This window comes from Meleagris gallopavo, chromosome 6 (assembly GCF_000146605.3).
Source record: "Meleagris gallopavo isolate NT-WF06-2002-E0010 breed Aviagen turkey brand Nicholas breeding stock chromosome 6, Turkey_5.1, whole genome shotgun sequence".
Classification (NCBI taxonomy): Eukaryota; Metazoa; Chordata; class Aves; order Galliformes; family Phasianidae; genus Meleagris; species Meleagris gallopavo.
The window spans coordinates 40986137-40997676 of record NC_015016.2 but is presented as its reverse complement, the minus strand read 5'-3'; the positions used below and the strand labels follow the sequence as shown (position 1 = coordinate 40997676).

At 40.1% G+C, this 11540-nt stretch overlaps 1 protein-coding gene across 2 annotated transcripts in view; it reads right to left on the bottom strand.

The window, feature by feature from the left end:
* The window catches only part of DNAJC13 (DnaJ heat shock protein family (Hsp40) member C13), a 52649-nt gene that overhangs the window by 1541 nt on the left and 39568 nt on the right, over positions 1-11540 (bottom strand). For both annotated transcript variants that reach the window (XM_019616558.2, XM_031553962.1), the window contains 14 exons: positions 11325-11438; positions 10972-11088; positions 10277-10454; positions 9174-9265; positions 8767-8866; positions 8317-8391; positions 8079-8191; positions 7516-7685; positions 6594-6636; positions 5971-6144; positions 4798-4977; positions 4433-4573; positions 3247-3390; positions 2345-2444 (listed from right to left, as the gene is read on the bottom strand). In XM_019616558.2, the coding sequence (XP_019472103.1) occupies positions 2345-2444; positions 3247-3390; positions 4433-4573; positions 4798-4977; positions 5971-6144; positions 6594-6636; positions 7516-7685; positions 8079-8191; positions 8317-8391; positions 8767-8866; positions 9174-9265; positions 10277-10454; positions 10972-11088; positions 11325-11438 (1741 nt within the window). The remainder of the gene's footprint in view (positions 1-2344; positions 2445-3246; positions 3391-4432; positions 4574-4797; positions 4978-5970; positions 6145-6593; positions 6637-7515; positions 7686-8078; positions 8192-8316; positions 8392-8766; positions 8867-9173; positions 9266-10276; positions 10455-10971; positions 11089-11324; positions 11439-11540) is intronic.

Sequence of the window (11540 nt, the reverse complement as noted above, 5' to 3'; positions counted from 1 at the left end):
AAAAGCTCACAGTTAACACTTAGTCATAAGGAAACATAACATACAGTGAAAACTTGTGCTGCAACATGAGGTGTTTTAACAGTGATTCTTATCAGATTAACAACTGTAGAAAACTGCCAAATCTCAATGTGTTTTTTCATCAGTAAGTGACTGACCTGCTATCAGACCACCAGCATACAATGCAGATCTTTGACACAGTAAGTTCTGCTTGCTCCTTTGCTCTCCCCATAAATCATCCTCTCTGATTTCTCCTCTATTTCCTCCCTTCATTCCCCACCCTCCCTTCCCACACTGCAACAAGGAGCCAGAAGACCAGAGCATGGTTTATCTCAACACAAAACAGTCTTACGCTGCTGCTGCAAAAGCAGGAGAACGAAGCAAGCAGCACCACTGCTAAGGTGATCCCTGCCTTTGGAAAGGGACTCTGCAGCACCTCAGTGGCACCTGCAGACAGAGCCAGACCCACTCATAAACAGCCCAGTGCAACAGTTCCACCAGTGCTCCTGTCCCTCAAGCTTTTCCATTACTTATTATTTTCCATACTTCAGGAGTTCAGTTCATAATACCAGCAGGAATCAGCACCTGCAGTTTTCAGTTGCCTACTGCTGTGTGCAGAGAGAAGGCAGGTTTGTCAGTGTTTATGCAGTCTGGGAACACACGTGTTAATTCTGTGGCATGCATCTGTTACTTGGAACGCAGCAAATGCAGCATGCATTTTGCAAGATGGTATCTACCTGCTTTAGAGAGCTACACAGAAGTTAGCAAGCTGCCTGGCAGAGCAGATCTAAAGCCCACTTCTCAGGTGAAGGGGACTGCTGCCAGTTAGAAGGGAAGGAGAAGAGACACCTGAGGGAAGAGAAATAAGCAAGGGAAGTTTCAAGGGAAGTGCAAATAGCAAAGCAATTTGAAGCAAAGGCAGAATACAAGGTGAAGCAGGTCAAAAATAAAGCCTGTAGTTTGGTTTCCATCTGTGGTTTGCATTTGTACAGCATCTTCGTTCTGTATTTGCAAGCAGTTAAACATTAAGCAATCTAAATGCAGCACAGTTTAGAGAGCCACACTGCCCCCAGTCTGAAGCCTGACAATTTCTGGTAGGAGCTTCAGCCAGGCTTTACTTCACATTTTTAATTCACAGTATTTAAGAAATACCACAGAATTCAGCACCAACCACATGAAGCATTCAGTTATTCTTTGTCAAAGTGGCATTAAATAGTAGTGATGCAATATACAGTAAATTTCTGCAAGAATCAGTGAACTCTTGTTCAGAGCTAAAGTATTCTTTTGTGAAATGGCATAAGAGTTATTGGCACATAAGTATCTGCTTCTATAATCTCCAGTTCTAGATTTTACAAGTTCTCACTTCATTTTCCTCAAAATACATGCCAGTACCTCACAAGAAATTTTTCTGTCTATACACCTATCTGATTTATACGTCCTTATTTCATTTGTGTTCTTAATCAAAAATTTAAATTAAGATTCCTATATTAAATTAAATGAGAAAGTTCCATGCAGCATTGGATGCCTTCACAGTGACCTGTTACCAAAGACTAAGCCCATAACTGGGAGGCTAAACTGCCATGCCATTACCAGCAAGAAGTTCACACTGTCTGCTTTGTGTATCACAAGAAAGGTGTGAGTGCTCTTCCACACCATTAGTGAGACTAGTGGCATCATGGGGCACAGCTCCAGTCCTGATGGTACCAACAGGGGACTCAGCTAGAGCACACCTCAGCTGTGTTCATTTGTGCTGCAACCTCCATACGCAGGCATGAGGCCATTCCCACCAAGAAACATGGTTTCAAGCTCAAGGCTGCTGGCATTCAAACTGTTCTGTGCTATGACCACACACCTTACACTACGCAGCATAATTCACAAGGCAAAATTAATATCATTCAGCTACTTGAAGTATCATTGCCTTTCAAAGTCTTATTTCAATTTTGAGGAGTTTTATTCTTGATACCCCAACACCAACTTCAGAAAACAATCTGCTCTAAAACCAAAATAGACTGATCCTGAAAAGGAGTGAGAAGTTGCCCTCGTTCATTAGATCTGATTAAATCTGTCACTAGTGTAACCTGCAAGACTTGTTGGTGCCCAGATTACATTTCTGATTATTTTAAAAGTAGGTAGAGGAAAGGCTATCCAAAGAAATACATTCTCTATCAGAAGAAAATGAACTCACTAAAAATGTTTTTAGAAACTTCAGATATTTATACAGCATTCAGTGTTCAGGCAAGTGATGGCACGAGATACTGAGGATAAGCACCACCTCCAGAGTTAAGTCTGACAACTGAGTTAACAGTTCAGTATGATTCAGGACCAAAAATAGGAAGGGGTTGTTCACCTGTGAGGTATCCTGCTGTTTGAGTCTCAGAAATGAACAAGTCATGTTTCTGATCTTTGAAGGCACTCCACACAGAAGAACGAGACAGAATTTCATTTACCTGTAGTATTTGAAGATATTAGGGCAGTGAGTGACACAACATTCTATGGGAACAAACTTATTTTCTAGAACTGAAACTTTCTGAAGGGATTACAAATAGCACACGCTGGAATACAGAATCACACATTTACAAGGAGACAGCAGCAATTTGTTTTTTTTTTTCCATTTGAACTGTGTGGGTAAATATTTATTTAATAGCTCATAAAAAAACCTCATTTAGTTCCTTGACTTTCTCCCTCATCCCGCTGTCAGGCAATGAGGAAAAGCAACACTGCAAGTATTTGTTTGCCATGCATCCATAGCATAAGGAGAAAAGGACTTTTGCCATACTATAGCAAGATAAGGACAAGTCTTTCCTACAAGTAGGCCTTAGCTTTGAAAAGCTAATTCAACAAGGGCTTGAGAAAAGGATTTGAACCAATTTACATTTACATTCATAACTGCTGCAGTTGTCTACAGAAGCATTCATCAAGACAGCAACAAAAATATCAATTCAATTTCTAACAACAGTTCTGAAGACATGTCAGTAAAGCAACAGGCAGTTTATAGAATACTTCTTGCACTTAGAATTTGTGTTTTTACCCAGTGCTTTTCTCTGTGCATTGAATCGGTGCCTCCTCCACAAGAAACCAAGACTGACAAGCTCTAACAAATCTAACAAATGATTTTGTAGTTATGTCTTAGTAATGTTTTAGGTGGAATGATGCTCATGAGCGCCATAACAACTTAATCTTAAACAAGGGATGTTCAGAGTTGGATGTTCCATACACAGACAACTCAGCTCAATGCTTTTCAGTACATACCTGCTCTCCATACTGTAGGCTGCGAGACATGGATTTCAGAGCTTTAACAATCTGAGCTTTTGTTGCAGATGGGCTTTCCAGGTTCTCAAGACCAATACCTTCAAGTAGTTTTAGAAGATAAGGGACCAAATCTGCTTTCAAAGCCTGCAAACATCCACAAACGAGTCACCTTAATATGGACTAGGAAGCTCCAGCTGTTCCATGTTTTACATTGTTGTATTACTTTTTGCGTGAACCAGAAGTAACAACAGCTATTACAAAGCATTTATTTAGCTAGTCAGTTTTTCCTGAGCCTCCCAAATACAGATAAACAAAACCAAAAATACTAACCAACAATCCTGCTCTGCGTAGGTGCAAGTTCCATTGAATTACCCTCTGTTTCCATGTTATGCTTTCTCAGCAGACAAAAGAGAACACTACCGTAATACAAGAAGCTTCAATACTTGGGCAACACCTTTGACCAGATCTGCATTTTGGATTCCTGACTTTTTTCCAACATGAAAAGCACATTAATTAGGTGGCTTTTGGAAGGTCTCCTAGACACCAAGTTGAATCATAGAATCATTTGAGTTGGAAGGGACCCTTAGAGGTAATCCAGTCCAACTCCCCTGCTGTGAACAGAGACACCTACAGGTGCACCCATCAGGTGCTCAGAGCCCCATCCAGCCTGATCTTGAATTTCTCCAGTGATGGGGCACCCACCACCTCTCTGGGCAACTTGTGCCAGTGCCTGACCACTTTACTATCAAAAATGTCTTCCTTAGATCCAGTCTAGATCTCCCCTCTTTTAGTCTGAAACCATTTTCCCCTTGTCCTATCACAGCAGACTCTGCTGAAGAGCATGTCGCCTTCTTTCTTACAGTCCCCCTTCAAGTACTGAAAGGCCGTGTTCCCATCTACCAGTACCTCCAAAGTCTTTTCCAGCAGGGCTGTGCTCCATCCTTGCATCCCCCAGCCTGTACTGATGGTGGGGGGGTTGCCACAACCCAGGTACGAGACCTTGCCCTGGGATTCATTGAACCTCCTCAGGTTCTCCTAGGCCCACTGTTCCAGCCTGTCTCGGCCTCTCTGGATGACATCCTGTCCTTTGGGCATGTCAATTGCAGCACACAGAATGGTACTTCTGTTCCTATGAGCAGACTTGATAGCCAAGTATCACATCTCTACAGAATGAGAACATACTTACTTGGGCTACTAAGTCATTTTGTTCCTTCTGAAACATTCGATTAAGTGCTTCACAAGCCACACCAATTACATCTGGTCTCTTTTTCATTCCATTCATGAGAGGGCTAATGGTCTCAAGTGATGCCATCGCTCGAACACAAAGCTATGAAGAAAGAAATCAGAGCACTTTACTTTATGTCAGATCCAGTCAGCCAGCTCTAAAGTTTCCACAAGAAATAATGTTTCCTTTATCCTATCAATTCTCCATCAGATGTTCACCCAGCATGCAGTATTTACAGTCAGAATAACACCCTTCTATAAGTACCGGTAAGTGATACAAATACTCCAACTACACTTTTCTGCCTGAATGCTCAGATGATTCAGTACCTCATTGTCAGACAGTATGTGCATGACCCGAATGGCACTTTTAGGAATGGCATTGTTCTTGTGGTTCATAGCTTGGATTATCTTGTGAAGATGACCGAGGGGAGGGACTTGATCAGCTAGCTGAGGCTGGGCACTGAACAGGCACACAGTTGCTGTGGTAATGGTTTCTAAGGTTTCTCCCTGTAGGAAAAAAACAAAACCAGAAAATATAACTCAGCAAAGCCTTACATATGTAACGTTTCTCTATTGTTCCACCTTATAGTATACATTGCATTCCCAGTGTTTGTATCATGTGGCTTTGCACTGAGACTTAAAGCAAAATGTTTAAGAGAATGCAATCAGCTCCAACAGCAGGAGACATCCACTGAATCTCTGGAACACAGATTACATATTAATTACTATTAAGTACCATTTTCACTAACTAGAGAACCTGATGTTTGGCTGCAGCCTACGTATGCACAGCAGCACATGCTAAAATGTCCAGGAGAATCACAACATCGTAATGCCTCTTAAATGCTTTGGAAGTTTCTGCAGTGCTCAACAGCACTGACACATGCTGCGTTTTGCATGCTTCCACAGACTGCCATCGTGTGTTCCTAATAAAGATGTCTGTTTAATACAGTGTGCAGTTTAGCTGTCTCCCTGCAGATATAAGCTAGAAGCTGTCTGAACAGTGTTTAAAAATTCAGTTAATATAATTAAGCTACTAGCTTGAAAAACAGTCTTATTTAAACTACCTAACATTAGCTCTTCTGCATTAAGCTAATTCTTAGGTGGGAACCTTATTTAGGTCATATAATTTACACCGTCAGAGTGGGAAATTGGAGTTGCAGAAGGACACTAGAATTGTGAAGGCGTGAAAGTTATTAGGCTGCATCAAACAAGTGCTATTTTATTTGGTTGGCCAGTCACTGAATAACAATTCCTTAAGTCTTGTCATTACTGTAACATAAGCCTCTAAGATTTATGAGATACTTCTGTGGCTTCAGGGACTTTAAAATTACCCATATGCAGAAGTCACTTAAGCATACCTATGCACTTCTACATTGAGCAGACAAACATTCATGGTTCAAGGAAGGTGTAAGAATCGAAGTTAATCAGATACTAAAACACCAGTAGTGTGAGACTACTAGACAAACTCAAAGAGTAGAGTTAGAAAAACACTCATCTTACATGAGGGTTATTCTTCTCCAGTAGTTCAGTGAACTTTTCCAGCAGCGCAATGAGAAATTCTCTTGGTTTCCGTAAAACCCAGGCCGGCTGGGCAATAAATATCCTTAAGAAGACTCCTCCCACTGAAAGTTCACCATCTGCCTCACCATACACCACAGCAAAGTCTTCAGGCAGCTGTTAAGTTACAAACAACATGGAGTTCTAAGTTAGCAAGGAGCATTTGCAAAAACAGGATTGTCTTTGAGATTCAATGTGTTATTAATGTTTCTGAACATTGACTACTTTTCACCTGGTAGTTTACTACAGCTACCTAATAAGCCACAGGACTTCTTCCAGCAAACTAGTACTAGTACTCCCCGTGGTCACTGAATTATTTAAGTCTTAGAATGAGCTGAACTGTTAGAGAACTCAGAGTATTACTGACAAAAATACTGCTAAGTGTCTGATTTCCAAATACAAGTTGTAATGAAAATTAAATTAAAATAGTCATTGCAGCACTGAGTTCCTGTTGATGCTCTGAGAAAGAAGAAAGCACATAAACAAGAAGTGACATACATCCATGTATTATCAGCTGTCTTATAGTCTCCTTGAGGAGATCGCAAGCAGAAAAAGTACACTTTTACCTTCCAGTTAGTGTCAGGGTTGTCCCTCTGAAGTTTAAAGTGCCTATAAAAAAAAGGTATGTTTTAAAGAGCAGTAAAAAAAACCAAATACCACCACCACCATCTTCCTTTCCTCCTTGATACCATGTCAATCTCCCTCCATCATTTGTAAGGTAGTTCCAGTAGTTTTTAAATCCCATTCTCCCCCTCCCAAATCTTGTGGCAGTGCAAGTTTCACTAATATATGGATTGCAAAGATTCTACTTCTTACAGACAGAGCTCTGTGATAGTTTCTGTAGTGACTCTGGTAGAGACAGGGAATTTGCCATGGAAAAATAACAAATTTCATTTGGAATGAGCTGAGAAGCAGGTAAAAGCTGAACTGCTCCAGGTATGCAGGGTGGATCAGCAGTCTCTACTCTGCAATTTATCATACATACTAAGAGACAGTACATAAGGCCTATGTTTTCTAGGCTCCTGATTCCAGTAATTCTCAGCTATGTCAAAACTTTAACTCCTATTTTGAAATTGTTATTCACTCCCATACATGCAAAGGAGGCTCTGAAAACAGAAACAGAGGCTGGATACAGTGCTACTACTATCTGAGTTTACACATGGGGTGAAATAGTACAATGGAATTACTGAGATTGTTATCAGTTTTGGCCTGTGGGCATTTGGTTTTCCATCCTCCCCTTATTATGGAGCAGAACTCCTCAAATGTCACTCTCTGGTAAGCCTTGGAGGTAGTGCAGGAGTGAAATATGGCCTCTGTGCAGCATGGTTGTTGTTTCTCTTGTGCTCTTTCTCTAGGACCTCTTATCCCCCTTTCTGTCTCTCATTTCTTCTAACATTTGCCATATGAAGGAAGAACATTTTGTTGCCATTCAGTATCACTAAGAGTGCCTCAGCTGAGAAAATAGATAAGCAGCAGGTCTTTACATACTCAAGCATCATTTCGCGAACTGTTGTTGATACTTTCTCCCTGGAGTTGTCATTCCAAATCAACTCTGGATTTTCATGAGTTCCCTCAAAGATGTGAACAGCAGCTTCGGGGTTGTCTCTCATAGCATCCATGAAGACTCCAGGCAAAAATTTCATCAGCATAATCCTAACCTAGGAAGGATGAACACAACTGACCTTTAGTAAAACATAACACCTGAAACAAAACAATACTTACAGACAGAACAAGTAGAGAACTCCAGGAAGTGTGGCTACAAAACAGAACAGCGCTGTGACTTTAAATAGTGCTAGCTAGCGTAAGGTTTGAAGTCTAGGTATCTAATGTTGTAATCATTGCAAATGGAAACCAAACTGCTTATTAACAGAAGTGTTTTATTCACTGCAACTAAAAGCCCATTCAGAAAGTAAAAGTTAACTATTTTTTGAGAAAAATAGCTTGCTCTTCACATGAATGTTCAAGTCGCAGAAGAATTGGTTTCGTTCAGTCTTTAGAGAGGTTGGCACTGTCAAGATAAGAGTTCTAACTAGAGCCGTTACCATCCTTACCTTCGGACCCACGAGCTTATCTGCAGTCATTTTGGCAAAGAGCTCTGCTGTTTGGGCTCGGACCTGTGGATGAGTTGAGTTGCAGAACATATCTAGCAAGTAGATTAAAGCACCTGTACAAAGAAATAAGGGAACATTCGAGCTTTCTTCTAGTCACAGGTAGCATAAATTTACTGATTTGACCACTGTTATTTTGAGTCATGTTTCAGAGAAATGGGATTTCAATTTACTACTGTACCTTTTGCCATAGCCTCTTTAATTATTTTGGTGCTGGATGTCAAAGCATACAAAGTTTCAAGGACAAGCTGCCGACCTGCCAAGAAAAGAAGTATTAATAAACTATATAGCAAAATTCTTAACTAAGCAGAGAACTAGTAAGGAACATCAATCACACATTCTTGAACAGCAACTTAATTGAATGTTTACTACCCAAATTCCCGAAAACGGTCGGGATTAGTCGATTAAATTATGTGCAATTCAAATACAATCTGAATATCTGAAATTCAGATGCTTCAGCTCACATATTCAAGGTCATGATCAGCTTTCTTAAACGGTTTCAGTAATCATCCCTGCTGAAACAGCATTTTAACACTGCAGTTAACAGTAAGCACAGTCAGCTCCATTCAAACTAGGTTTTGAATTGAAGCACTTTGCCTTGCAAGACTCCAAGAATTATAACAGTACGTACTCGAAGGTAAGGAATGCAGGAGTGCCAGTAAGTTTGCAAGAACCATCGCTTCAGCAATGTTGTTCACACATTCTTGGTTACTTGTTACTATGTTCACTACCTGTAAAAGTGAAAAAGCAAAGCTTGATTACATTCCAGCTTTTCAGACATCATTATGAAAACACAGTGCATGGTGCAGCAACTTAGTAACCAATATACAGCCTTTAATCCTGACACCAAATTGACTTATGTCAGAGAAGAAGGGGATAAGGAACAAGCTATAACTTGTTCCTCAAAGGAGCTGCCTGACAGCTTGGACCCCAGGCCTTGACATGTTTTAGATGTTACTCTTAACAGTAACATAATCAGGCTGATACATGCTGATTGGTTGGCAACTTTTTGTTGCTCTTTTGTTTGTTCATTTTTACCTCCAGAGCCAACTGCTGCACCTGGCCAGCTCCATGAACACGCAGAAGGGAGAATATCAACTTAAAATGGCCTATACATTCACATTCAGAACCTGGAAGAGATAAAAAATGATTCACTTCACATTTGCCCAAACATTCACTGAAGGCCATCCTAAGCCCACATTTGACTTGCAAAGAGATGGAAAAGAACAGATGCTTATATATAGTCAAGTAATTACAGTACTTCCTACAAGACAGCAACTACTGCAGAATTAAGTCTAGCCTCCGCAAAGTCTCAGGTCAACAGTATTTCAAAAGAGTAGGATACTTCCTCTAAGGCAAGAAACTGCACCTGTTTTTGCATTACCTAGTTCTATGCATTTTTAGAGACAAATAAGGAAGTTCACTTATTTGAAGTATTACTGGTTCACCAGTATTTCTTGTCGTCACATACACTTGTCTGATTCCGGCCAGCTCAGTTTCCTGCTGTCTGCAACAGTAACAGCTACCTTCACAATTACAGCTGCAACATACAGGTTATTCTCAGGCTGGGTTCTCTATCACTAGAAGCCATAAGTGTAACTCCAGTTGCTGTTAGAACCAAAAACGTCTTCAGTCATAGCATCTCAAACTTCTCCAGTCTGAGTTCCTTTGACATGTACTCGTAGATCTTTGCTGGCCACTCTCAAGAGCATTCTCTCTTCCTGTTTAGTAAGGCATGTCCAGGTGTTCATTGCTATGCAGTACTCAGGTCCAGGAGGCTCTTTTTTCGCTTGTTTGATGCAAGAAAGTTAAAAATCTCAAAGATTCTTCAAAGGATTACAGAATGTTATTTCAGCCCTCCTGGCAATGTCAGTCCAGAGTTAAAGTTAAAAGCTAATGTTTCAGAGAAGACAGACAAGGCTCAAATTTTGCAGAAAACAAATACATATACTGATAGCATTCTCCAGAAAAAAAAAAACCACCACAAAACGACGCCTATATGTAAGCCTATCAAGACTATTAAGGTCTGCTAGCTGGCAAAGCTATCTTTCAGCTAAAAGGAAGCTTAAGACTAGAGTTCTGTATTTTAAGTTTGTCTTTAAGAAAGCCAGTCAGCAAGTATTTGGTTTTTTTAAGCCTACCTGGGTTGTGTTTTATCACATTTCTTAGAGCCTCCAGAGCCATTTCAACTCTCCGTAACCGATCTCCATGTTGATTAGACTCTACTTTCCCAGTCTGTGTTATTGCCATTAACGTATGAAGGTATTGTGCTTGTGAACCTATGTAATCCAGGAGGCTTGCAGCAAACGCTTTAGGAAGCTTTGAAGAGATGAGAACATTTTCAGTTTTGTGATGCAACAGTATTCATACTACAGAAACGTGCAGCCAAATTGCTTACCCACATTTAACAACTCTTCCCAGACAAGAAGCATTTTTCCACTATTGTGGCTATAGCATTTGACCCATGGTAATTCTAATAACATATTAACACACCCTTAGAAAGCTACTTCAATTGCTTAAGGTGTATAGCTTTTTGTAAGTATAGACAGGAAGCAAAGCCAATTGGCAGAATCACCACCTCCTGGTATTGATCTGAGTGTCTGCAGTACAAGCTTGTAGAAGAAAGGTATTAAACCATCCATAGCAGCACATCTTTATGACAAACTCATTCTTGTTAGTTTATCCTGCTCCAACAGAAACATCCCAGAAAACACTCACTCTGTTGGACATAACTTCCATAAAATCATTTTTTCCATTCATTTGTACCACCAGATAAATAAATTAACATTCCAATAACAGTTTGGGGTTTAATGAAAAGATTCCAGTCAGATCTCACCTCTAGTTGGAAGGTAGGAACCTCATTGTAGACTCTAACAAAAATTTCTCCCACAATAAGCTCTTTTGCATGGTCACCGAAGACAAAATCAGATCCATAGCTCTTGTCACATTCACCCTTTAAGCAAAGAGACAAGCAGGTCAAACTCAGAAAGAAAATAACCACGTAGAAAGCATAAAGCAATAACCTGGGCAATGAAATAGGTAGCACTTAAAACAGATATCCATCAAAGTTTTCTGCTCACCTATGCCACTGTATTATAAGCAGATGTACCAAAACACAACATAATTTTAAATCCCATTACTATTCATCTTTAATTTATTTATCCATTTTTGAAATATGGAACATCTTACTCTCTTAATCATGCTTTCTTGTTGAGATTCCAAGAACTCAAGTAATTCAGCTCTTGTCCCGTTGTTCCAGATCAAGTAGGGATTCTCTGTGTTACTGTTAAGCATCTTCAGGGTCTATGAGACAAGGAATATACAAGATTTACTACGTCTACTCTGCATAACCAAAACTAAGTTTTAATCTCCATGTTTCACGATACAAGTTTATTTAATGTGAGT